The sequence below is a fragment of the Eleutherodactylus coqui genome, chromosome 4 (assembly GCF_035609145.1).
Source record: "Eleutherodactylus coqui strain aEleCoq1 chromosome 4, aEleCoq1.hap1, whole genome shotgun sequence".
In the NCBI taxonomy this organism is placed as follows: domain Eukaryota; kingdom Metazoa; phylum Chordata; class Amphibia; order Anura; family Eleutherodactylidae; genus Eleutherodactylus; species Eleutherodactylus coqui.
The window spans coordinates 228,573,877-228,601,459 of NC_089840.1; the positions used below are offsets into that span (position 1 = coordinate 228,573,877).

General features: G+C 44.7%; 1 protein-coding gene across 1 annotated transcript in view; it reads right to left on the reverse strand.

The window, feature by feature from the left end:
* RTKN2 (rhotekin 2) overlaps positions 1 to 27,583 on the reverse strand; it is a 71,717-nt gene that overhangs the window by 12,291 nt on the left and 31,843 nt on the right. Inside the window, exons 6-10 of the mRNA XM_066600814.1 lie at positions 25,717 to 25,914; positions 23,095 to 23,189; positions 18,277 to 18,383; positions 17,731 to 17,862; positions 13,751 to 13,916 (exon numbers count right to left, since the gene is read on the reverse strand). Coding sequence (XP_066456911.1) covers positions 13,751 to 13,916; positions 17,731 to 17,862; positions 18,277 to 18,383; positions 23,095 to 23,189; positions 25,717 to 25,914 — 698 coding nt within the window. The remainder of the gene's footprint in view (positions 1 to 13,750; positions 13,917 to 17,730; positions 17,863 to 18,276; positions 18,384 to 23,094; positions 23,190 to 25,716; positions 25,915 to 27,583) is intronic.

Consider the following 27,583-nt stretch of genomic DNA (forward strand, 5'->3'; position numbering starts at 1 on the left):
CCCACGGCGCCCCCCGAATCTTTTCACCCCAGTAGAGAAGTACTCGAAAATCGCGGTGCTCGAGTGAAAAAGGGGCGTGGCCGAGTACGTTCGCTCATCTCTAGTTCCAGGCTATGCAGTTCTACTTGTACTTTCCCTAAGGGGACTTGAACATGTGATCATTTGACTGCTTATACTATATATACTGCAATACCTCAATATTGCAGTTTATGGTATTTCTACAGCAATTGTATTAAGACATACCCATGGCATGTCTTAATAGGCGGAAATACAATGCAGCCCTAGCGGGGCTTTAGAAGGCCCCCCGACCACCATGGTACCTAGATGGCACACCACGATCTGATCCCAAAGGAACTGTTCATATTAACCCTGCAAAGCTAGGATGTATATGTACGTCCTGGGCGTGCTAACGGATTCGATTTTGAAAAGAGAAAGAACAGATCCGTTAAAAATGGCTAAAATAATGCGGATGTGAACATAGCTGTACCCCATTATCCCAATACACAGCATCACTCAACCCAAAGTGTTAAATCCTTCTAGAATTGTGAATAAATATTTGCTTGGTGAATGATCCGATCTGTGAGCAGCTGTCACGGAATGTCAAGAACTTGTTCAACAGCTGTTCCATCTCGGTTCATACCGTGCTGTCAGCTGCTGATAACAGGGCAACAACTTGGCTCATTAGCACAGCGCCATTATTTTAATAACCTGAACTATTGTTAGACTACACCACCAGAACATCCAGAGTGAATCAATGGATACTTTCTTTTAAAGAATCGACTGTTCCAATAACTTCTGTTTTACATTTGGATGGAGGGCTTGAAGGAAAATACATAATGTTATTAAAGGGTACAATTAACCTTGGTTATAAGCTGCACGGCTGGACAAGGCTTCATACAATATCAATCCCTCTGCATTTCAGTGTATGGCTAATTATGGAGCGGCACGCAGGAACAGAATGCTAATTGCATGAACAAAATGCAAAAAGTTCGCACTGACCTTGGAGGCAATTTCGGTGCGGAGAATTAGGACTGGATATTTTAATATTCCAATCAACTCCTCTTACAATCAGTTTAGAAATTGACTAGCGATATAAGAGGCGTAAGGCTTTCTGATGCTCGAGCCTCAATGATGGCATTCAAATAAAGGAAAGCAAGTGCAAAGAAAAAGTTTTCTCTTACTAGCACCATTATCACCATAACCCCCCGATAGCAGCAGGATATGAGAACAGAGTGCCCTCTTTTATTTGTATTATACTGCATACTAATATACTGGTCATTGCATTATCTACTAATTGCAAAAGCTGCAATTTCCTAATATATACACATTATCTTATCGCACTCTTTGTAGGCTCAGAATACCATCACGCAGCTCAATTTGAGTCCCATGATAAGCGCTCATCGAAGATAACCCTGCGATCTTTTAAAAGCCCTTCACACAGGCCAATGAAAAACAGTGTGGGAGGCGAATAATGGTTAATAAGATCCCTTATCCCCCACAGACTTTGATAATTGTTGACAGCACATTTCCCCGCAGAGAACTGCTTGTTGACCACGTAAAACAACGTAATCCGCTGACAAAAAAAAACGTTTTCTCGCTCGTTGGCTGATCGCTGCTCTATTTATACAGGGCAATGATTGGAAAGGAGCAATCAGCCGATTATTTGCCAGGGTCAATCTTCCTGCAGAGGTTTATGACTTTTTTTAGTTAGCAGAAAAATGACAAAATTTTTTTGGGGTTGATGCCTGTAGTCTTTAGTGACAAAAACTCTTTTCTCTAAGAAAAAGAAATGTCAAAAGTAAAAACCTTCTTGAAAATCGCCTAATCTGATATCTGGAGGCATTATTCCACAAGGCAAAAGACAAACAAGCAGCAAAAAAATGTCAGCATCAAAAACACACAACGATAAGAGCAGCAGCCAACGACATGTAACACTAGACTAAAAAGGCCTTTTAGGGAAACCACAGGAACTGAGCTCCCGCCCCCTCTCTGCCCCTCTGCACTATTTGCAATGGGGAGAGGTGGGACAGGGGCGTGGCTAATTATCAGAACTTACCCCCACCCCCGTCCCACCTCCTTTCATTGCAAATAGTGCAGAGGGGCGGAGAGAGGAGGCAGAGAGGGGGCGGGAGCTCCGTTCCTGCTCCTGGCTCTTCCATCCTCCCCCTCCCCCCCTGCAGATGAGGACGACGTATATCGGCCCGGCGTGAAAACCCAGCCGATATACATTCGTCTGAATCCAGCCCACAAGAGGTTTAACACAAAAACTTAGTTTATAGAATAAGTCATTTTCGGATAACACATTCCCTTTAAAGTCCCACAATACCCCTTTAGCAAAAACAACTTGCATTGTTCTATATGCATCATATATAGAAGGGGGGACTATTCTTAGAATTTTTTGATACAATTATATAATAAAGATTTTTTTTTTTAATGAACCGATTTTAATTGACCAGGGCCAGCCTCACTTTTGGATTCGTGATGGAAGTGTTGGATATTGGACTTGAGACCATTATGAACTACACAAACACAATATTTTCTCATACTATGGACCAATGAAACGCTGAATCTTCATCTTCAAAACAAACATGAAATTACTTTGTTATTTTCTTTACCTTTGCAAAATAAATGTTGCAAGTAAATGTCAGTTTTTAGACACCAGAAACATAGTAATTAAATAGAAAAGGAAAACAGACAATATTTCTTTAGCTATTCCAGGAGAAAATGTTTAATTAGATGCAAGCTTTAGAGAGCTGGAATCTGAATGTGGCTTATGCTAATTGCAGGAGAGATTAGTGCAAGAGAGGAGGAGGAAGTTGTCAGAACAGGTAGGAGAAGGACTTCATGGCGGTGCAGCATGTTAGGACGGCTTCCCTAGATTATACATAAATCTACCAATCCCCAGCCACCGCTTGTGCAATGATCTATGAGGCCAAGGTCTCATGTACTTGTCAGGCAGGTAGATGTGGATCCACCTTGCCACACATCAGTTTGGCTTTGGGTTAACTGAGGAGGCAGCACTTAAGGTACCCCAGTTTCCACCACTGACCCTTCCAAGCAGGATATGGCCTTTGCCGCAGGGCCCACGAGTCATTACTTGCACAGACAGGCCTGGTTGTTTGGCTGCTGATACTTCACGGGACCAAGGCAAGGCACCCCATGGTGTGGAGATGAACGAAATGCAGTGAAGAGAGACAAGGTCAGAGCAGGAGTCAGAGCCAGAATACACAAACAGGGGCTTTATCACTAATGGTAATACATCAATTGCTTAGACGTCCACCTTAGGGTGTGAATGCCTTATGTAGCAGAAGCTGTGATGGGATTGTAGGGGGACAGGTTTAGGGAGCGCACACTGGCCCTTTAAGAGACTGGGTGGGAGTAAACATGGGCCCTACCGGCAGAGGAGTAAGAAGGAGCTGAAAGCAGGACTAAACATACCGAAAAACGAGTGCAGCATCAAATATCAATGGCTGCAGGAACAGGTGAGCCGCGACAAACATACCGTGACAGTGTTTGGCATGAAGCACGTACAATGGCACAAAGATTTCTAGGAGGCTCAATACTATGCAACTACAAAAGTACTCCGAACCACAAAGAGCTCTTCAGACATGCCCATTTTACTAAATACGTATGTTCCCCTTTAAATTTTAATTCTTCTTAGAACACTCTTATATGTCATTTCTTTCCTTTATAATTTTTTCTGGAAACGTATGAATTGATAACTAGCTGTTCGCCTCTGTCCTTTGCCTACATCCTTACACAGTTGGAAAATGCTGGCACTGGCTCTACTTCCATTTCTATCCCTGCCGAAACAGTGCCAACTCTTGCCAATGGCTTGTGCCTGGTATTGCAACTCATATGTATGGAAGTGAACAGTGCTCAGCTGCAACATCAGCCACAGCCCATGGGCAAGAGTATCCATCTATAGAGAAAAAAAAAGCACACTCTATTCCTGGAAACCCCTTTAACCCCTTAAAGGGGTTGTCCGGCCACACAGGGTAAAAATTTTTATAATGCTGCTGCTTTCCTTTCAGTAAGGATAGTAACAGACAGCATACAGTGGCTCAAACCGGCCAGCAGATCAGCTGCAATGTCAGTTTCTTACCTTAGAATCTGATCTTCACTGCAGCTTTCAAAGATGGCGCCTCTGTGCTGCCTTCTCACATGCCCTACGCTCTCCCTCCTCTGTGCGCGCTCCCGATGGTAGTAAGAGACATGAAAAGGCAGGATTTCCCTCAGCTCACGTCCTAGCCCCGCCCATGACACGCCCACCTCTATTGAACTGCTCTACAGTCTCTCCCCGCCCAGGCCCCGCCCCCTGCTGCATACTATAATCAGAGGGGGTGTGGCCAGGGGAGACTGCGTTATGCACTCATGTCAGGATAAAATCCTGGTATGAGTGTAAATAGCAGCACAGTGTAGATAGTGAATGGAGAGGGGCAGGGGAGAGCCCAGAGAGAACTCTCCTGCAGCCCCCCACTGCAAGGCTACCCCCCCCTACACATGCCACCCCCCAGAGTCCCCCCCACTGCACTCCAAAGTAGCCCCCCTCCACAGCGTCCCTATACAGTGCCCCCCGTGACCACCCCCACAGAGTCCCCCTTTACAGTGCCCACACACAAGTACACTAACAGCACCCCCCCCCTCCCCCCGGGTCTCCTGACATTGCGCGCACACACACACACATCACTGCCGCGCCCCCCCCCCCCCGGGACTTCTGACAGCCACTTGCACACATCCATCCATCCATCCATCCTCCCCCCACGAGAGCCCGCCCCTCCTCTCATTCTTACCTTGGAGTTGAAGAGCCAGCAGCCACGCCTCCCCTGCAGAGCTGAGCTTCCCAGGCTGAAGTTCTTCTGCACATGCACAGAGCTGTGCTGGAGAGGCGCGTCCCCGGTCGTCCCGACAAGAAGAGGAGAAGAGACTTGTCGGAACCAGGAACCATGGCAACCGAGGAGCAACACAGGGGGGGGGGGGCAGCCAAGAGGTAAGTGAATAACTTCTGTTTGCCTAATTTACAATGCACAATGTATATTACAAAGTGCATTGTATTGGGCAAACAGAAGTAATGAGACCTAATGTTTATGGCCGAACAACCCCTTTAAGGACATGGCCTATTTGGGCTTAAGGACGCAGGGAAGGGGTTAACAGCGGGGGGTGAGGGCGCATCTCCGCTGCACCCCGGCTGTGACTGACAGCCGGCTCCCGCTGCGGGATAGCGCGAGATCATATGTGATCTCGCGCTATCCCTATGACGTAAGGGAAGTACCCCGCTCCCATGAGTACCCTTACGTCATGGGGAGGGAAGGGGTTAAATATTAATTGTAAAATACAGAACCTAAAACTATTAAAAAGAATGTGTACTTATAAAAGATACGGATTACTTACCGGTAGTCCCATTTCCAGGAGTCATCACGACAGCCCCATTTACATATGGAGGTTGCCCTCTGACCCAGGTAGGCACAGGAAGAGTTTAAAAGCACCTCCCCTTTCCACCATGCTTTAGTGACTTGCAAATTATTACGGTGGACAAGGTTTACTAAACCAAAATTTACCTTTATTCGGTCATATTTACATTGAAAGAACATAAATTATTCTAAAAGGGAGGGAACTACGGGCCGTCGTGATGACTCCTGGAAAAGGGAATACCGGTAAGTAATCCGTATCTTTCCAGAGCGTCATCCTGACGGCCCCATTACGTATGGAGTATACCAAATTATACGTGGCTTTAGGGCGGGACTACTGCCTGAAGGACTTTTCGTCCATAGCCCAGGTCTTTGTCCGACTGGACGTTAACCCTGTAGTCTCTGATAAATGTGTGTATGCTAGACCAGGTGGCTGCTTTGCAAATCTGCTCGGCAGACGCCTGGCCCTTTTCTGCCCAAGAGGAGGAGAGGGAGCGTGTGGAGTGGGCTCTAATTTTTCCCAGAGGATCGAGGCCCCTGGCTTTATATGCCTCTTAGATGGCAGTATTGATCCACCTCGCAATGGTGCCCTTAGATGCCGTCTTTCCTTTTGCCGGCCCCTGAAATTGGATAAAAAGATTATTTTTGCGGAAAGAGCGGGTAGCCTCTAAATACGCTAGAACGGCTCTCCTAACATCTAGGCTATGAAATTCTCGTTCTTTTTCATTGCGGGGATTTTGACAGAAGGAGGGCAGAGTGATCGTCTGCTCCCTATGAAAATTTGACACTACCTTCGGTAGAAAGGCTGGGTCCAATTTAAAGGTCATTCTGTCATCTTGTATTACCATGTATGGTTCAATACAGTATAATGCTTGTAATTCCCCTATTATCCGAGCCGAAGTTATAGCGACTAAATGGCTAACTTTTAGCGTGAGTAATCTCAGGGGAATTTGGGAGAGGGGTTCAAAGGGGGGTTGGCAAAAACTATTTAGGACTAAGTTTAGGTCCCAGGTAGGGAAGGTTTCTCTAATAAAGGGTCGAAGTCTTTCTGCCCCTTTGAGAAACCTACGCACCCAGCGGTGTTCTGCCAAAGGGAAGTCTAGGTAGGATCCTAGTGCTGCTGTATGAACCTTAAGGGTTCTTGGGCTAAGGCCTTTCTCTAGGCCTGCCTGTAAAAATTCCAGGATTGCGGGTATGTCAATCCCTGGGATTTTCCCTGGATCTATTTTGCAGAAGTCTGTGAACTTCCTCCATATCCTATCATAGATGGCTGTCGTGATAGGTTTACGGCTCTTTGTCAGGGTGGTAATTACATTATGGGAGAGTCCCTTCCCACGCAGTATCATGCTTTCAGCATCCATGCTGCTAGATTCAATTTTTCGACCCCCGGGTATGTTAGCGGGCCCTGGAGCAGGAGATCTTCCACGGCTGGTAGTAGGAGTGGACCCCGAATAGTCAAGCCTTTTAGTAGGGGATACCAGGGCCTTTTGTCCCACATGGGGGCAACTAGGATGACTGACACCCTGCTGGTCTGGATTTTCCTGAGGGTGTGGGGGATCAGTGGGAAAGGGGGAAAGGCGTATGCTAGGTCCATGTCCCAGCTTTGGGACAGGGCATCTACCCCGCACGGATTGTCTCTGGGATTCAGCGAGTAAAAGTCCCGGCACTTTGAATTTTTTCTCGTGGCGAAGAGGTCTATCTGCGGTTCTCCCCACTGGCAGATTAGTTGGTCGAAGACTCGCTGGTTCAGCCCCCATTCTCCTGGAAGGATGCTCTGTCTGCTCAGGAAGACGGCAACGACGTTTGTGGACCCTTTTAGATGGATCGCTGAGAGACAGCACGTTGGATTCCGCCCAGCGGAGTATCTTTATCGCCAGTTGTTGCAGGTGTGGGTGTCGCGTTCCCCCCTGGTGACGAACAAACGACAGAGCTGTCATATTATCAGTCAGAATTTTAATATGCCTTCCTCTTAACAAGGGGTTCTGCTGCCTGAAAGGCCTCCCAGATTGCCCTTAATTCTCTGTAATTTGATGAGCGCTTAGCTACTTGGGAGTCCCAGATTCCCTGTAGATTTAGGTCGGCTACTTGCGCTCCCCATCCTGTTTTGCTGGCATCTATTGTGATGGGTACAGTAGGTTCTTGCGACCAGGAGGTACCTTTGCTTAGGTTCCTCTGCGAGGTCCACCAGCGTAGGGACTCTTTGACTCGGACGGACAGGCTCACCTTCTTATCCAGGGATGTCTGCCGTTTGTCCCACTTGGCAAGGATGAATCCTTATAGTTGTCGAGTATGGGCTTTTGCTCATGGTACTATCTGAATGCAGGCTGTTAGAATGCCCAGCACCTTCATTGTTTCTCTGATAGAAACCGTCGTAGCCTGACAGAGGGAGGTTACTCTTTGGATGAGGTCTTCCTTTCTAGATGATGGAAGCCGAGATTCCTGGATGTGGGAGTCTAGTAATACACTCAGGTATACCTTTTGTGTACCTGGGTTCAGGTCGGACTTTTGTTTGTTGACTATCCATCCGAAACTGTTTAGGGTAGACAAGACCATAGATAGTCTTTTCTGTCCTCGACACTAACAAGAAGTCATCCAGATATGGGAATATACGGATTTGGTTCTGTCTGAAATAGGCTACCATCTCTATTATTATCTTTGTGAACACCCGAGGAGCGGTGGAGATTCCGAATGGAAGGACCGTAAACTGATAATATTGGATCCTGTCACCCTCCCGCAGAGCGAATCTCAAGTACCTGTGATGGACTGCAGCTATTGGGACGTGGTAGTATGCATCTTTGAGATCTATAGTGCACATTACACTATCCCGGTCTATTAGTGAGACGATAGACCTCACTGTTTCCATCTTAAATTTTTTACATGAAATAAATTTATTTAGGGCTTTAAGGTTAAAGATAGTCCTAATGGAACCGTTTGGTTTTTTGGATTAGAAATAGGGGGGGAATAGAATCCCTCACCCCTTTCATGATCAGGGACTTGTGCAATGACCCCTAAGTCCTTAAGTTCCTGTACACCTTTTATGAGGTTCCCTTGTTCCTGTAGGGACCCAGGGAAGGTTATGAGGAATCTCCTAGGGGGTAGAGAGTGGAACTCAATTCGGTACCCTGCTTCAATTATTCGGCGTACCCAGGGGTTAGAGGTTATCCCCTCCCACTGACTTAGATAGCCTGCTAATCTACCCCCTGTTTGTTCAGGAGAGGGTTGAGCTTCCTTACCTCGACCTCCCTTGGGGTACGACCATCTTCCAGTCTTCCCTTTAACTTCGGGAGGTGGCTGACTTGTCCTCCTCGGAAAAGATGGTTTCCTGTAAGGCTGTCTGTCGGGAAGGGTCTTGCTCTTGTCGCCGACTTTCTCCAGGATTTTGTACAGGACGGGCCCAAACATGTATTCCCCTTGGAAGGGGATGGCGCATAGCTTGTTTTTAGATGTTATATCTGCGGCCCATGTCTTCAGCCATAATGCCCTTCTTGCTGAATTGCTAAGGACTCCGGTTTTTGCACTGTATCTCACTGTCTCCGCTGATGCGTCGGCCAGGAAAGCGGTAGCCATTTTTAGGAGGGGAAGACAACTGGCTAACTCCTCTCTGGGGGCCCGATCTTTGATGGAGGCTTCTAGCCTGTTTAGCCATAGGACCATGGATCTGGCCACAGAAGTTGAGGCTATGTTGGCCTCGATGGTAAAGGACGTTGCCTCCCAGGCTTTCTTCATTAATCTGTCGATCTTTTTATCCATCGGATCAGACAGCTGAGAAGTGTCTTCAAAGGGCAAGAGGGTTTTCTTGGCCACCTTTGCGATTTGTATATCCACCTTAGGGGTCTCCCTGTGCAGGCGGACGTCCTCAGTAGCGAACGCGAGCCGGTTTCGGATTTCCCTTGAAACCGCTATTCTTTTCTCCGGCTCCTGCTATTCATCTGCAATCACTTGTTGCAGGGTCTGATTGACCGGGAACATGGTCTTTCTCCTTGACCGGAGGCCGCTGAACATTTCATCTTGGATTGTCCTAGGCGGGTTATCCTCTGCTATTTGCATTGTCTCCCTCACCGCCTTGATGAGGTGCGCAATGTCGTTTGATGAGAAATAATATTTTTTCTCATCCTCTATAAGAACTTGCGGGTCTTCTAGTTCTCCTTCAGACAGGAGCTCCAGTGATTCACCGGAGATTGAGCTCGCCGATTCGGTCTGCCTTGGCCTTTTAGGGACCAGTGACGGACCTGGCTGGGCCTGGGGAAGGGATGCCATGGAGGCTTGCAATTCTTCCCTGATCATACAGCGGATGTCAGATTTAAACGCCGCTTTTTCTTCTGCAAGTATCTTCCCTGTGCATTCCTCGCATAATGGCTTTTTACAACTTTCCTCGAGCCTTTTGCTGCAGAGGACACATTTTTTTGACTTTTTTCTGGGGTCCGTTTTCTTTGGACCTTCCTTATCCATCTACCCATGCAAAAATGGGGGAGAGAAGAAAAAAGGGGAACATATATGCATCCGATCTGGTATAAGTAGCAATTTTGCGCATTTCCTTTTGGCATATAGCCTACTTACAGTTTGTAGGGTATCAGTCTCTCCCTCTCGTGCTGAGCTGTCGCGGGTAGACATACTCACTTGCACTGTCTGGCAGTCAGCAGGATCCTCCATGGAGCTTAGCCTGCTTATATGGGGAGGATTTTCAAATTTGGCGCCCATTTCCGGGTTCTCGCCGGTAGCCACGCCCCCTACGTTGAGCGCGTGACGTCACCACGCCAGATGACGTCACCGCTATGCGCGCCGAGGACCAGGGAGGCCGCCGCTGCCGTTCCCCTGCCAGGAGGAACTATCCCATCGCGGCAGCGGCGGCCCGAACATGCAAACCGCACGAGGGAGACCAGCGCTACTGAGGCGACTTATGGCTCCGTCGGCGGCGCAGGTCGGGGATGCAGGGACTGCGGAGGTATGCGGCCCCGACCTCTACCCTCCAGGGGACTCACACAGCGTGCGGTAAGGATTTTCTTCTCCTAGGTTCCTGGAGCTTGCTTCATCTGGCCACCGTAGGGACAGGAAGACACTAAGACATGGTGGAAAGGGAGGTGCTTTTAAACTCTTCCTGTCCCTACCTGGGTCATAGGGCAACCTCCATATGAAAATGGGGCCGTCGGGATGACGCCCTGGAAATTACCAATTCTTTCAAACAATTTAAGAACTTTGGGTGATTTTGTTTTCTCCATGTCACCATCTATAAATAATTTTATTTATTTATTTTTTTTAAATCCTGAAATCCTGCAGTTTTCACTCTGGCCACCAAGCCTCATAACAGACTGACACTTCCTGTTCTTCAGCGATCATTTCTCATCCTCATTACAGGCACGATCACAATGAAAGCTAACACCTCAATATTCACAGGATCCACCATTCACAGTAGCGATGGTCACAGCTCACCTCCTCCCTACACAATCACAAAGCATGTTCCCATGTGGCTGCTATAAAGCAGATCGCTGAAATCTGTTAGCAAGTTGGCAGCCCCCATAATATATGTACAGAAAAATAGAAAAAAAACTGCCAAATTAAAAACAGATTATAGAAAAAAATAGGATGCATCAGTATATGGAAAAAATACATTCTACATTCCCTTTAACATCAATGTACTACACTCTGCAAATTCTGTCAGTACAAGAACCTTGTAGGTGGCTCATATGAATAAATATATGATTTAAAATTGGAACTGCATTGAAAGAAGTTCTTCTTTCCCACCTTGTTTGGACATTAAATAGTAGAATGTTTCCTTCTGTAACTGAAGCCCGCGCTGTAGTTATGGCACTGCTGCAGCAGAATTAATGGTATCTCATTTAGCCTTGGCACAGGCGCTCTGCCCAGTGTACACTAGCACTGAAGCTTCCACTCATGTTTATCAATTAAAAAGAATGTTTTTAGTGGAAAATGTATTGAAAAATGAAATAAAAATAAACGTGTTACAGCGGAGTATATTTATCCTATTGAAACGACACTTCGTAGCAGTATAAATAACAGGTAATAAATACTACAGGAAGAGCGCGCACAATGCCGGCCATTCAAGCCTACAACAAACCAATGTTTATGGAATGGCTTAAAGGTAGACTTTAGTCTTAGCGCCAACAACCACCCAACTCTATAAACATGGCGAGATGCCCCTTTATATGGAACAAAATAAAAAGCATTTTTTTTACATGTAGCACGCAGCGAGACCACACAGAGAAGAGCCCCATGGGTGATCTAGGTCTTGTATGCTGGGGGGTTATATTGGGATGTGCGGTTCAACAAGTTAGAAGCAAGCCCCTCGAATCCCAGGAACAAGAGTCCTGTGTTGCCCTGAATTAATGGGGACGGTAGCAGGGGATGCGTGCCGCTGCATGTAATTCATTGGGACTGCCAGAGATAGTACAAGTGGCACATTCTGGGAGATCTGGGACCCCCGGTTCTTGTGATTGGTGGGGGCCCCAGCTGTCAGACCTCTAATAATCAATTAGGGGGCAAAAACCTTGAAACAGGCTGCCTGTGCATGGTTTATCTTTTCTTTCTGGAGAAGACTATGGCTTTGGCTCACATTCCTAGTCACGGTTACAAAGCTTGTTAAAAGGCCTGCCAATCTCTTAGGGGTCCTTCACACTGGTGAGGACAAAAAAAAAAAAAAAAAAAGATTAAGTGAAAGCATATGATTAGCAGACCGATGATTTTCAGTCGTTTCATTTTCGTTTGCGAGGTTTTCACTCCTGCGATGCTGTGTGGAAGAAAAAAAAATTTCACCACGTTCTTTTTTGCAATGTCACCCATTGTTTTCAACAGAACCAGCGCTAGCAACGCCATTAAAAACAATGGGAGAACATTGCGATCCCCTGCCGCGGCTGTGACAGCTACAGTGGGGGATTCCTTCAGCCCCGTGGTCGCATACATGGGTTTTCACATGTTTTCAATGGGGCCAGCAGCAGTAGCGTCGGCCCCATTGAAAACAATGGAAGATTATCGCCATCTCCTGGCATGGCTATGAATGAAGGGAACCCATGCAGGATTGTGAGGCGGTTTCTATGTGAAAACACCTTGCATTGAGGGGTTTTCAGAAGGATGGCAAGGGCGATATCGCACCATGAATCACGGCCAGATATCGCTCTCGCCAGTGTGCAGGAGCTCTTACAGGAATGATACTTTCCAATAGGTGGCGCTGTAGAGGGATTACTCCATCTTCCAATTTGCATAAATTGTCAGAGGAGCATGCACGGCCTGCTAAAACATCTCACTAGGTGCTCTCCCTAAGGAGCAACTATAACCTTCCCGACTCAAATTTCTAACAGGGTAATGACAAAGTCTGATAGGACGATTGTGCCCTTGACCAGAATATTTAATGTCTCATTTTTCTCAATTAGTAAAAAACTGTAAAAGCTTCATAATCGTGTAAGGGAAATAAAACACGGGGTTAATACAAGAATACAATAAGCAGACAATTTCTATGTGCCTCTTCTAGTAGCAATAACTATTAGAACGTCAATATCTATTGCACATAAGGTCAGTTGCAGAACCCATAAGAGATCACGGACATGTTTGGTGTATATACGCTGGGAGCATGAAACAGAAGCAAATTTTTTTTAACCCGTTAACGCTCCATGACGTACAGTTATGTCATGGGGGCTCAGGGCTTGTACGGAGGGGGAATCGGGAGCCGATCCCACTCCATAAAATTCAGGTGCTGCCTGTTTCTTACAGCTGACGCCCGCCCACAACCGCTGTGACCAGCACTCCCGCTGATTGTGGCTGTTAACCCTTCAAGTGCCCTGATTGGAGTTAGAAGGTCTCAAACATTTTTTTTTAAAGTAGTACAGAAAAATAAATCTATATGAATTGGTATCCTAGTAATTGTATTGACACATTGAATAAAGTGATCATGTAATTTTTGCTGCAGTATGTACACCGTAGAAACAAGACCTCCCCAAAAGATGGCAGAATTGCTCTTTTTTTAAATTTCCCTACACTTAGAATTAAAAAAAAAAAAAGTTTTTCAGTACATTCTGTGGAACATTAAATAGCACCATTGAAAAATACAACTTGTCCCACAAAAAACAAACCCTGATACAGCGACGTCGATGGATAAATAAGAGTTACAATTATTTTTTTTTTTTTAATTAAAGAAGGGAGGAAAATCTGAAAATTAAAAAGGGCTGCATCCTTAAAGGGTTAAAGATGAGAAAGCCTTGGCTGGTGACTGGGCATTATCCCACCACAATGCAACCCTTGTAAGCGAATCACATACACATTCATGATGGGTCGGACTAATTACCAGTAAATTACTACCATCCCATTACTGAAAAGTAGTAGCCGTGTAGACTTACTGAGGTTATAAAAATGTTGCCAGAAGGCTTCCATCCATTTCTGAAGTTTTTCTTTGCTGTCAGCAGAAAATATTTTTGTTACGGCTTCTCCAGACACCAAGTTAATAACAGTAAAACTGTTGGTTCTTTTCTTGGAGTCTTTCTCTACCGCACGGATTCTTGTTTCCTGGAAAGAAGAAGAAAAAAGTTCTAAATACTAAAGTGAAAAAGATAAAACACGTGGCTATATTGTGTACCCGCAGAGATTGGGGAGGATACCCCTCCTTAAAGGGGTTATCCCCACTAAAGCAAGTTAGCGGTCCCACTGAAATGAATGGAGCGCTACTGGATGAGCGGCCGCCGTTTTCATCATTTCAGAGAGCTCCGTAGCGCCATTCTTAGATATGTGGGGGAACCCAGCAGTCGGATAGCGTATAACTTGCTTCGGTGGGATAACACCTCCAGGCTGTATTCACATGGGCGAGTGCAATTTTGGTCAGTGAAAAACGGACTGTTTTCCATGCGATTTTCACGCTTGTTTTATTTCATGTGGTCCCCATTGTAAATCTGCGGTAAAATGCATGGCACAATACGGGATTTTTTTTAAAGCTCCCAAAGAAAATAATGGGCAGGTCTTGAACAAGACTTGCCCAAAAATAAGACATGCAGGAAGGTTTGTAATTTGGACAGTCAGGCCGGCTGCACACAGATGGGTTGGATTCCGCATGCAGGAGCCCACAGCAGAATCCGACTCTGACCGCGGCCGACTACCCTGCGTACCCGTTTTCTTCTGTATTGCAGATGAACGCGGACGCTCGCCGTCAATAATGTGCAATGCAGATTTTTTAAATCTTTGTTTTACCCATGCTGTCGCTATAGGATGACGTGGGTAACCAGATCCTATCCGCAATGTCAATTGTGTATGGGCCATAGGTCAGAGGGTTTCCACTGACTTCATGCGAATGTTCTATTCTTTCAATGGGTGTGCCGTGGATCATCCGGATGGGTGAAAATAGACTCCGCAATTCAAATCCAGTCGTGTGCCACTGGCATCAGTCTGAGGGGAAAATTGCTTGTGTGAACTAACCCATTCAAATTATGGAAGTTCTGTCCATCTTGGAATTGGCTACAGCTCTCACAGGAAAAATCGCCCCTGTGAATACACCCAAAACGGTTATCCCACCACCAAAAAAACTATCACCTGTCCTGTGGATAGACAAGTGATGATCGCTGGAGGTCCAAGAGCTGAATCCAGTATTGATGGCAAAAATGGCGGTGCGCACACATTACCGATACATTAACAAACAGCCGAGCAATAAGCTCAGCTATCTTCACAAGTCCAACAGAAGTGAATGAGTGAATGCAGCAGTGATTAAATATGCAGTCCATGGCTTTATTCATTAGGGGCACTTTGGTTTCCACTCTGTCTTTAGACCCCCAGCGATCATACATTTATCACCTATCTTAAGGATAGACGATAAATATTTTTGGTGGGCTAATCCCTTAAAAGGAGATTTATCACCCAGCTGTCTCAAGCAGAACGTTCCCCAACTATGTGGCAGGACACCTTAAGGGAATTTGTGTGCTTTTGACATACAATATATAACGCAGAAAACCAAGTATCCGCTTTGCTAATAGATTCTGCAAAAAGCAAAAAACGCATTAAGTATAATTTATATATGAAATAATATGTATACAGAGTACAGAAATTGTGCTGTGTAAAAATAGTAGACCGTACCTCAAATGCAGCCCTATGTAATGCTGTAACACAAACATCTTGGTTTTTCAATAGATCTGTCACCTCACCTGTTATTATAATCCCTGCACCAGCGCCATTAGAGTGACTATGAAGTGTCCTCAGCTGAGGGCCAGCTGGTCCCTGCTCCTAGAACTGCAGACGGTGGAAGGGGTTAAATTTAGTAGTATACACTCACACACTGGATGCCCTCTGCTCGCGTAGCAGAGCTTCTTCACTCTTCTCGCTGTCTTACTTCAGCACGGATTATAGCGAGTGTCAAAGAAAGGCTGTGGAGGAGTGAAGAAGCTCTGCTATGTAACATCACACACAGAGTCGGAGCAAACAGTAACCAGTATGTGACTGTGTAGTGCTGAATTTAACCCCCTCCACCAGCTAGAATTCTATGAGCGCGCCCAAAGGCCCTAAACATGTGGGACCCTATTACTAAGTGGGGCTACAGAGGATGTAACAATTACTATTTGGGGGTCACAGAGCGTGTTCTACTACTATGCAGAGGCACCCAGGGGGTCCTATTACTGGGTGGAGCCACATATACCTTCACAGACAACACACTTTAACAGTGGAGAACAAGCAGCAACTACAATGTAAATCAGAGGTGGCTAAATACACACTTAAATGGTGCAGATTTTGCTACTTTTTTTGCCGATCTTAACCTTTGTATCTCAAAGACTGAAATCTGTATCATAAATAGGCATAGTGTCAACTGGATCCATTGGAGAAGTTTTTTGCTTTATGTGCAGCGGATGTGCTACAGATTTCTGCTGAAGACGTTCCACAGCCCTTACACTATGTGATGCTGCCCTAAGTATCTATTCACACAGGTGTATGCAAGTCACACCTGAGATGGTCTTGATACCAAGATTGTTGATACCCATGGGCAAAAAACACTACATGTCTGATTCTGGTCCATGATACAGACCAGAACAGGACGTGCTGCAATTGTCTTCACACAGAACAGCGGCCTGTGTAAAGAATGCCAGTCTGAATAGCATAATTGGCTATGATAAATCTGTGTGCCATCTGTGAAATATACCGGTGTGAATGGGCCCTAAGGGTGCATTCACATGTAGTGGATCTTCCATAGCAGGAAAATCTATAGCAAATCTGCATCAAAGTCTACACATTTTGGTGCAAATTTTGACACAGATTTTGGTTTGGACCCACAGCAAACCTCACCCCTTCAATGGAGGATCTGCACCAAAATACACGTCAAAGCCCATGCAGAATGGTGCAAATTTTGATGTGAATCCAGTGTGAACACATTCTAAGGGTGGGCCGTTACTCATGGGCCAGTGTTTTGAGTTTGCTCCCTATGCGGCGCTGCACTCTGCTGGTAGAGCTGCGGCTCACCTCTGTTGCCTGAAGTGACGTCCCAACACTGTTTTACCAAGTGTTTCTTACAATGATTGGGGGAGGGTTACACTAAAAAAAAGTTTTACACAAGGTGCCATCTAACCTAAGGCATCTGCCTATGCACTTAAAGGGCCACTCTGGCAATTTTTTTCCATTCCTGCTCCCCTCACCTGATTGCCTGTCACACTCTAGACGCCTCCCATGTATATTGCACTCCCTTCCATGCAGTGCAGCCTTCACTTTCATATCTATCACATGATGCATCAGCACAGCATTAGCTAGAGGCCATACCATCTTTGCCTGCTGGGGGGCAGTTTAATTACCATAACCTTCTATAATTGGCTTAAATAAACTACAGACCATTAGTAAACAGGAGGATGAGCTGTGATCTCCTCTTTTATAACTGTGTGACAGGAGCTGTGTGACCTTCATCAGTTATCGTGATAGGAGTGTCTAAAACAGAACATACAACCCTAAGGAAATCTGAGTGGATGAGAATTAAGATCACATGACTATCTAAGGAAAAAGAAGCCGGGAGCTTCAGACAGAAAGGAATAAATAACCAAAGTAACACTAGCTCACTAAATCACCAGAATGGCCCTTTAAGTTAAAAACAGAGCAGCACAAAGCAGCAAATAATAAAAAATTTGTCCAAAAAAGAAGAAATGTGAGCAACAAAAGGGCCAATACTCAGTGATTCCTTGTCTTGCCACTCCAGCGCCCTCTCCCCGGTGGTCCCCACCAGTCTTTATTTACTCAGCAGTAGCAATGACGTTCCCATATACCCACATGACCGCTGCCGGCAATCAATGGCCAATAAACAGTTTTCCCTAAAAATCTGGGAATGTTCTGATGATACATATTCTTATTGCTTATGGGTACAGCTTACCTTGTTAATAGGAATGGTCATAGTCGGTTCGATTTTAGCTTCTATTTCTTCTGGCGTATAGTAGCATTGAAGGTTCCCACCCTTTAGTACACAGTACAGCCTTAGCCAACTACGAACGCTGCCAACCATTTCCTACATTAGAGCACAAAATTAGCATTAAAATCCTGACCAATGATATGCTTGATTACCTATAATGGACATACGGGAAAGGGAGATGGAGTAGGCACGTCCCTGTTACTACATCTGAAATGATTAGCATAAACCTAGGTGTCTAATGTAGGACCAGGGGGGGGGGGTTGCATTGTAGAAGGAGTTCTCTCTGGTGAGACAGCCCTTTAACATTGTCTGAGCAGGGAAGGAAAGGGGTGAAACAGGAATTCAAATTGGAGTGAGAATTTGGAAAGGGGATGTGGTGGGGGGGGGGGGGGGGCACATTACATAACAGATGTTCCAAATACACCATAAGGTGGGAAGGGCTGTGATGCACAAAAACAAAGTAAATTATCCAGCGATACAACTGCTTTCTGTTGAAAAACAAGCTCGTACCTGCTGGTTAAGGAATCCAGTAATAACTTCATCAGTCATACATATGGGTTGTGCAATCAGATGGCAGCATAAATTCCCATACAATGGAAGCCAAAAGGAGGAATCCTCTACAAACGATAGGAAAAACCATAATTGGGTCATTATATTGTGAAACAGAAATTAAGTAATTTATGCTAACGAATATTGACGTTCCAGGGGAAAATAGCCGACATACTGTAATAGTCACAATTAGCAGTCATAACAATAGCCAGCATCTGTGCTCCGCATTGAGCGCCCACGGATCATGTATGATTTGCCCCGTGAGCACTGGGGATACTACAATTAGTTTCATAAGTATAAAGTTATGTGGAACCAAAACCATTAAACAGGTAGATACTGCATATACCCCGTTTCCCCGAACATAAGGCAGTGTCTTATAGTAATTGTTGCTTCCAAAGATGTGCTAGGTCTTATTTTTAAGGGATGTCTTATTTTTCCATGAAAAAGAATTCACATTTATTGTTGAACAAAAAAATTAACATTTATTATATATGTACAGTAGTTGTCATCACAAACCAGCATAGCCAGACAAACTGTGAATCCTATCAAGAATTTCTTGTTACTACCATTATTTCCATGTACACACTGTCTGGAGACTGTAACGATCACCCCCTAAAGAATCAAAGTGACACACTGGTTGCCTGACTCACACACAGGGCAACAATAAATAAGGGCTGTAAAGTACCTGGCTCCCGCACACTGTCTGGAGACTGTAACGATCACCCACAGCAGTTCCTGGACCACTTGTACAGCAGGGACAGCATTGCAGCTTCCGGCCACCAGGGGGAGCTCATCACAGCAGAGGCAGAGCTAGGTCTTACTTTTTGGGAAGCCTTAGATTTAGCACTTCAGCAAAACCTCTACTAGGTCTTATTTTCAGGGGATGTTTTACTTTCGAGGAAACCTGGTATGTGGTAGCTTAGAGATGTCCATGGAGCAAGACATTTCATAAAATTGGTTGTTAATGCAGAGGGAAAAGTTCTGAGAGACATTTGTAGCAGAGGAACAAGTGGATTGCGCTCATGAAAAGACTTATGCAAAGAACATTTGTAACTTAGTCATCCAAACTTAAAGACATATACTAAAGATGTAAGAACACTCACTGTCCCCAAAAAATCCATCCTCTAGCTTGGATACAAGATGTGATACAGGCAGGCATGGAGGCTCTAGTACCCTGTTGTACTGCCCCTTAGCTTGGATACAAGTGGGATACGGGTGGGCATGGAGGCTTCAGTACCCTGTTGTACCGCCTCTAGCTTGGATACAATATGTGATATGGGCGGGCATAGAAGCTCTAGTACTCTGTTGGACCGCCTCTAGCTTGGATACAAAATGTGATACACACAGGCATGGAGGCTCTAGTACCCTGTTGTACCGCCTCTAGCTTGGATACAAAATGCAATATGGGTGGGCCTTGAGGCTCTAGTACCCTGTTGAGCTGCCTCTAGCTTGGATGTAAGATGTGATACAAGTAGGCATGGAGGCATACAGGTTCCGTATGGTATCATGCGGCATATTGGTCCACATTTGCTTTAAATGAGCCTCTAGATCGTCCAAACTCATAGGCTGTTAAAGTTGGTGTCCCAGATGGTCCCATACATGTTGTATTGGTGATAAATCCGGCGAGCGGGCAGCCACGGAAGTGTGGCAATGCTGTGGATACATTACTATGACACCTTTGTTGTGTGCGGCTAAGCATTATCCTGCTAGAAAATGCGTCTTGGAAGCCCTGCCATGAGAGGCAACACAAGTGGCTGCAGCATGTCCTGAACATATCACTGAGCTGTCATTGTCCTTCATCACCCCTAGTAGTGGTACCGATTGTCTTATGCGATGGCCCCCTCCAGACCATCACACCAGCAGTGGAAGCAGTATGCCACTCCACAGCAAAGGCATGCTTGAGGCGCTAAGCCCTAAGTTTCCATACACAAACACAGCCATAGTCAGTGCCAAAACTAATCCTGGACTCATTGCTCAAGACCACCCAATTCCACTCTGTAGCAGTCCAGTTTTGTCACTGACGATACCATTGCAAACAGAGGAGACTGTTGGTATGTTGTCAAAGCAGTACACATAATGGACGCCATTAGACCAAGTGTCCTTGAGTCAAGCACCTAAAAATTGTTCCTACAGATAAGCCTGTAATGATGGTGCCACAGGTCTGGATGGCGGACAACAGAACAGTTGGATCCTCTCTACTGGTGGTCTGTCGAGGACATCCTGAGCCCGGTCACCTTGCGTGCCCTTACACATCCACTGGTCCCAACACTCAAGAGTCTGGTCAGAACGGCTCCGGTGGCAGCAACTTGTTGATACAACCATCCAGCATCTAACTTTCCAATAATGCGCCCCTCTCAAGCTTAACTGGGCGAAATCTCTTCTCTGTGTCGTGGAGGAGTCTAGTGGTCAACAAGCTCTACACAAGTGGAAAAAAAGAGGTCACTACACACAAGGAGCCTCTGAGAGCCTTTTTATAGGCCAAGGGGGTAACCACTTTTAGGACCTCAGACAGAAAGACTGTTCATCTAATCACGGCACAACTCTAATCATATGCTGTTGTATAGTGGCAACATAATTACAGGACTTGTGAGCGCACAGCCCAATAGCTGTAAGGGCTCAACCACACAAGCATATTGTGTACACGTAATACACAGTGCTAAAACCTCACTGATTTATATTGGGCCAGTCAGATGAGCCTTATCGGGGATTCACAGAGGGATACAGCTGATACTACGGTATTGTTTCAGCCGTATCCCGCTCCCTGATCACAGGCGGGGTATGAAGCACAGAACGGTCCAGCACTGTTCTCCATATCCCGCACAGCCAGGCGCTTCGTGCAGAAAACAGCTGGATGCAGAAGACAAGCGGGGACACCCCGCTTGTCTTCTGCATCCTCCGCTCGCAGCGCAAGGTGATCGCTCATATATTTTGAGCGATAATCGTTGTGTGTAAATGGGCCTTTACATGTATATTTGCTTTGTACTATGCACGCAGTATGTAGCCAAAGTACGCTCCAATGAGTGAGGCCTTAGGCATCATAACACAATATAATGGGTTACATCTATAAAAACTGTTCACTCCAAAGAACTGGACTCCAAAAAAACGTTCCAAAATATTAGAAAAATTGCTTTCACATGAGAAATAACTTTTATAACAGCGGGGCTTATGTACTATTGAAAATTTAAGTTTTCAGGCGCCATTTGTGCCAGAATATATCAAATATGCTTTGCACCACATTTACTATGCGTTTCAGATATATATATTTTTCTTTTTAACAAAAACAAAACGTAAGGGAACATGGCCTAAATTGTACCAAAAATTGTGTATTGTGGCACCATTTTTGGTGTAAATCAATGTCCCTTTTAGACGAGACGATTCTCAGTTGAACGAGCGAGCGACGTCACCGCTAACTCGTTCAGTATGTTTAGACAGGCGGCTCACTGTTGAGAATCGCTCACTTCTCGTTCAGGGTCTCACATTCCTATGTAAAACACTAAGTGGGGGATGGGGGTTGGGAGGGGGGTTTAAACGCAACGAGACGTGAACGAGCCAACGATGATTTTTTGTCCTACTGAAATTAGACGACGAATGAGAAGTGAAGGATTCCATGCGTTTAAACCAAACGATCATCCTCGCTTTTTTAGTGATTTTTGTCAACAATAATCTTTGTTTAAACGCACCTCAAGTCAACTAAGAGGTAGTTTAAAGTTAAACTAGGCAGTCTTTAAAAAAAAAAAATATCAACATCTAATCTTAAGGCCCATTTACACGCAAAGATAATCTTTTAAATGACTGAAAGATTTAGCGATTTTTTTTTTGCATAAAGGGTTAACGGCCATTAACAGTTTAACATCTTCCTTTGCATGTAAAAGGGCCTCCAGGGGCTGTTTGCAGATCCCAGTGTGTGATTAATCACACACACAGCTGTACAAGCAGATACATTGTTCTCCTCACAGCTCCTGGCAGATTACAATGTTATCTGTGTCTCCCACGGAGATAACAGCCTGAGGTCTATTGAGAGACACTATCTCTCAGTGTCTGAAGGAGGGATTTTAAGCTCCCCTTAAAATCATCGTTCAAATGAAAAGTGCAGGATGGCCTCGTTTACATGTAACGGTTCGCTTATTTTTAGTCGTTTGAACGCATTTTGAGCGTGTAAATGGCTCTTTACTTTGCACTGTTTAACTTTTAGACAGCATTGTTAAATAAGCCCCAATATAGGAAAATTAGGAGAGCTCCCCATTTTTTTTGGATTAGCATACAATACGTATTCTCAAACAAGTTGTGGAGTCAATTATTTGCAACTAGAGATGAGCGAGTATACTCGCTAAGGCACATTACTCGAGCGAGTAGTGCCTTAGCCGAGTATCTCCCCGCTCGTCTCTAAAGATTCGGGGGTCGGCGGGGAGTAACGGAGGGGAGATCTCTCTCCCTCTCTCCCCCACTCCTCACCTGTCACCCGCTCCGGCCCCCAAATCTTTAGAGACGAGCGGGGAGATACTCGGCTAAGGCACTACTCGCTCGAGCAATGTGCCTTAGAGAGTATACTCGCTCATCTCTATTTGCAACCCTAACTAACAACATATCTTCATGGCTTCTGCTCTCTAAGAACTCTTTGTTGGCTATGACCATTAATGGTTTCCTGGTTTTCACCTCCAGAAGTAAGGATGCTCAAACTTTTGTGCACGACGAGATATGTTATTTTTCTGTATTGTGGTAAACTGAGCGGCTATTTTACATAAAGGTCTTAAAACTTCATGCGGATGTGTAAAGACTCACCATGTCCACTGATGGTAAGGGTATGAGTCCTGAAGCCATCTTCCACACTATCCAGCGTGAATGCAATATGAGCCAGAACGTTGTATTTTGCTCCGCTAAGAGGTAAAACAAAAAAGATAAAACATTAGGGTGGCTTCACATCTACGTCGGAACCTCCGGCTGGACGTTTCATCGCAGATCCGGCTGCAAATACTGGAAGAAAAACCGCCGCATGCAGCGCTTTTTCTTCCATCCCAAGACCGGGCATCTTGGCGGACCCAATTATAGCCAATGGGGTCCGGCCAGAGCTGTTCAGTTCTATCCATAGACGGAACTATTCAGCCACGGGAGTTCCCCTTTCCTGCTCCCCAAACAGAGCCAGGAAACCAGGAATCCCCAGCACAAGTTTAAAAGCACCTAACTTATACCAACGCTTCTTCCTCCATTGGTGGTTCAGAAAAAAACGGGATTGCCTCTTGTCTAAGGAAGTTTTATTTAATTTTAGCTATCGTACTTCAAATACCGTGGGGATGTGCATGCACGCTTTATGGCAATGAAGTTAGTCTAAAAAATTGCCAATATCACAAGAAAAAGGGATCAAAATATTCCAAGAGGGGGAAAAAAAAAAAGACATACTTGCTGACACAGAGGTATATGGGCAGGTACAAATGCCAGTTCATCATAGTAAACAGAACCGCAAAATGGTATACGGGAAAAGTTGCACAGGTGCAACACAGGGATGAAGAAGCCCCTCCCCCGCACACCTACCATTCGTTGGGCGTAATAGCAGCGGAGTATTATACTGGCACATAGTTAAGGCTTATATAGGGTGTGAGTCACACCATGCCGCATTACAGCAATTAGTGACGCCCAAACTATTAGATCAAGGAGGCTGTCCTTTTTCTGTGTTTAGTTTGTAATATTAGCGTAGGGACTTGCAAGACATGAGGACCCTTGATGCGGGTTTGGAAGCATGGCCAAAATATCATCTAATACCTCATTTATTCACAAAAGCAGCCTGGCTCCTGAGATGACCATGGGTGTCAATTCTTTCCGTGGTACGCTTCAGAGGGCCAGGATCGGGTTCAAAGGCGGACAACTAAAGTAATAAATGGAATGGGAGGACTGCAATACCCAGAAAGGCTATCAAAATTGGGGTCATTATTTGGTTTAGAAAATAAAAAGACCGCTAAGGGGCGACCTAATAACTAGGTACAGTATATATGAGAGGTCAATAGAGAAATCTCTCACATGATCTATTTTTACCCGTGACTGTAACAAGGGGGCATCCTCTATGTTTAGAGTAAAAAAGGTTTACACCGACATAGAAGGGGGTTCTTTACTGTAAGAGCAGTGAGACTGTGGAACTCTCTGCCTGAGGACGTGGTGATGGCACATTCGATAAGAGTACAAGAGGTGCCTGGATGTCTCTCTTGAGTGCAATAATATAGGTTATAGTCACCAATTACATTAGAAGGGTCGTTGATCAAGGGATTATTCCAACTGCCTGATTTGGAGTCAGGAAGGAGTTGTTTTCCCTAAAATGAGGAAAATTGGGCTCTACTCCATGTTTTTTTTCTGGATCAACATTGCAGAATAGTCTAAAATGGAAATATGTAATTTTTAGCCTTACACACTATGTTATGCTGGAAATTAGGGTTTGAAACTGCCCTTGTATCAGTATGTATCATCTTTTTCTGCACTTTTCAGACTATTAAAGTGTCAACAAAATAATACATTCTCCAGGATGCTAGTATAGCCCCCTTCCTTCCAGAGGCCAGGGAGTAGAGGGGAAACTGCATACAGATCCTTATCTGTGTGTACAGATCCTTATCTGTGTGTACAGATCCTTATCTGTGTGTACAGATCCTTATCTGTGTGTACAGATCCTTATCTGTGTGTACAGATCCTTATCTGTGTGTACAGATCCTTATCTGTGTGTACAGATCCTTATCTGTGTGTACAGATCCTTATCTGTGTGTACAGATCCTTATCTGTGTGTACAGATCCTTATCTGTGTGTACAGATCCTTATCTGTGTGTACAGATCCTTATCTGTGTGTACAGATCCTTATCTGTGTGTACAGATCCTTATCTGTGTGTACAGATCCTTATCTGTGTGTATAATGTTGCTATTTGGCCTTATCTAGGCCTCCAGCAGTAAATTCCCATCCTCTCATAGTAATGAAATGGCACTGCTGAGACTGACCCAGTCTACACAGCTAAACCAGCAATATACAGGAAATGTGAGCCCATTGTGCGTTCTCTAGAGCCTACTGTGATATCTGAAATACTTCATTTATTTTCCAAAGAATCATTACTAAAAGATACACATTCCAAATTGTGAACTAGGCTTTAAATGTGTTGCGTGATCTCACAAGAACAAGGCCGTTTTCCTCCAGAAAGAGCATAAAAAGAATAATAATAGTAAATCTAATACATTTTGATAAAGCAGAAATTATATTCTGAAATCTGCACTAAAACGTAATAGAAGTTACTATAATCCTCAATTCTGCTTAAACTAATTAAAACATTAATTAGGATTTTTTTTTCTTCATTTCATACACTTTGCGAGATAGCTGCAAAGACACCGTGACCACAAATATGTACATTAATAGCGATGAATGTTGAAAGCACAACTCACGGCATGTGAGGATTGGAAAACAAAAAAGCTTCTGGCTCGGATTCTTCAAGTTCTGAATTAAATTTCTTCCCTGCAGATTTCCCAATTGAGTTTCTAAGCTTCCATGCGAGTTTCTTGGGAGTGTTTGCCATAGACGATTCCTCCATACTGCAGCTATATACTTCCAACTTTAATTGAAAGTCTGGCCTTGCTTCAGTGCTGCAAAGCAAGGAAACATCTGTTGTGCTGTAAATTAATAACTCACAATAAAACGCGTACTTTACATTTAGGCATACGAACAGAAGAGATGGATTGTGCTGTAAGAATCGAGCTAAGTGCATATCAATGAAGACGAACGCGGAGGAACATAAAAGGTGAACTACTACACAATAAAAAGGCAAGAATGTGCAGAAGGAAATCTAGAGTCACAGATCTATCTTCAGGAATTGTTTTTATTCCCAGGCTTTTTTTATTATTATTATTATTACTTTTTATTTACAGGGTACAACAATTAGCACATGAATAGAATTAATTTTTAAGGATTAAGCAGGATGGTTGGAAATCTCAGCAACACAAAAAGCCATCAGAATAGAAGGGCTTCAGGGGGTGGGGCCTTTTATTTGTATAGCGCGCATCCAGGTCATTTATTTATTTATTACTCCCCACTAAGCTGGGTACTCATTTTACCGACCTCGGAAGGATGGAACGCTGAGTCAACCGGCTACCTGAACCGTGCGGGGATTGAACTCGCAACCTTCAGGTCGTGAGCAAGAGCTTAGGACTGCATACTGCTGCCTTAACACTCTGCGCCACAAAAAGCTGTACTTGTGCAAAAAGATCTCTTCCACTGCCCTCAGCATTATTTAAAAAGTGGAAGGGGAGGGGGTCCTTCCCGACCCAACAAATCCATTGTAATGTACGTCAAATCCTGGTGTAGATTATACTGCAAATCTGCGCCAGATTGGACTCATAGGCGGTCAGAGGTTCGACAAATTTATTGACGAGCATGCGCCTGATTAAAGACTGCCTTCGGTAAATGTGCTTGTAAGTAGACATGCCGCGCTAAATCAGCTCTTTATTACCTTCCTTCCTAGGATCAGGCCAGACAATCACTGATCAACTTTTTGTTAGGATTATTGTTAGAGGAGGGGGGGGGGGGGGGGCGGTTACCAAAATTATAGGGAAAAAAAAATATTTTTTAAACAAATCAAAAATAGATGCAAAAACCGCTACCAAAATGTAGTTGTATAGTAGATTTCGACAAAAAGATCTACTGTTTGTTTGTTTCTAAGTGAGTATATAGCAACTAGAGATGAGCGAGCATACTCGTTAAGGCGATTTACTCGAGAGAGCAACAACATATTCTGCCGTGTTGCATATGGATTATATCTTGCTGACATTACTACTCTGCTAAGCACTGGGAGATCATATAATCTCCATGCAGGTTTTGCTCTGATCAGATTTGCATCCAGGGCCCCAGTGCTGCTAACCAATGAGGTGACATTCTATGATTTAGACTTTATAGTTAATGGGAGGGGACGTATTCAACTGGCTGAAATGCTGAAAAAGTTCTGTGAAATTACTGGGTCATTAAAGGGTTTTTTCGGGCTGATTTTTTAAAGTGATGACCTATCCTCAGAACAGCTGCCAAAAAAAAAAAAAACAACCCAAGCAAAAGGGCGGACAAAGGACCTACACATTTAACCCTTTCCAATCCACTGTCTGACTTCTAAAGACATTCTGATTGAAGACTGTACAGCTCCGATGTCGGAAGACGTCCGGCAGGGTAATCTTACTGTAGATTACTGGCCGCTCTGTTGTTGGGGGCCTCTCCAGCATGTCCCATACTGCAGTATTGGCTCTAGCCGGCAGATGGCGCCATTGTATA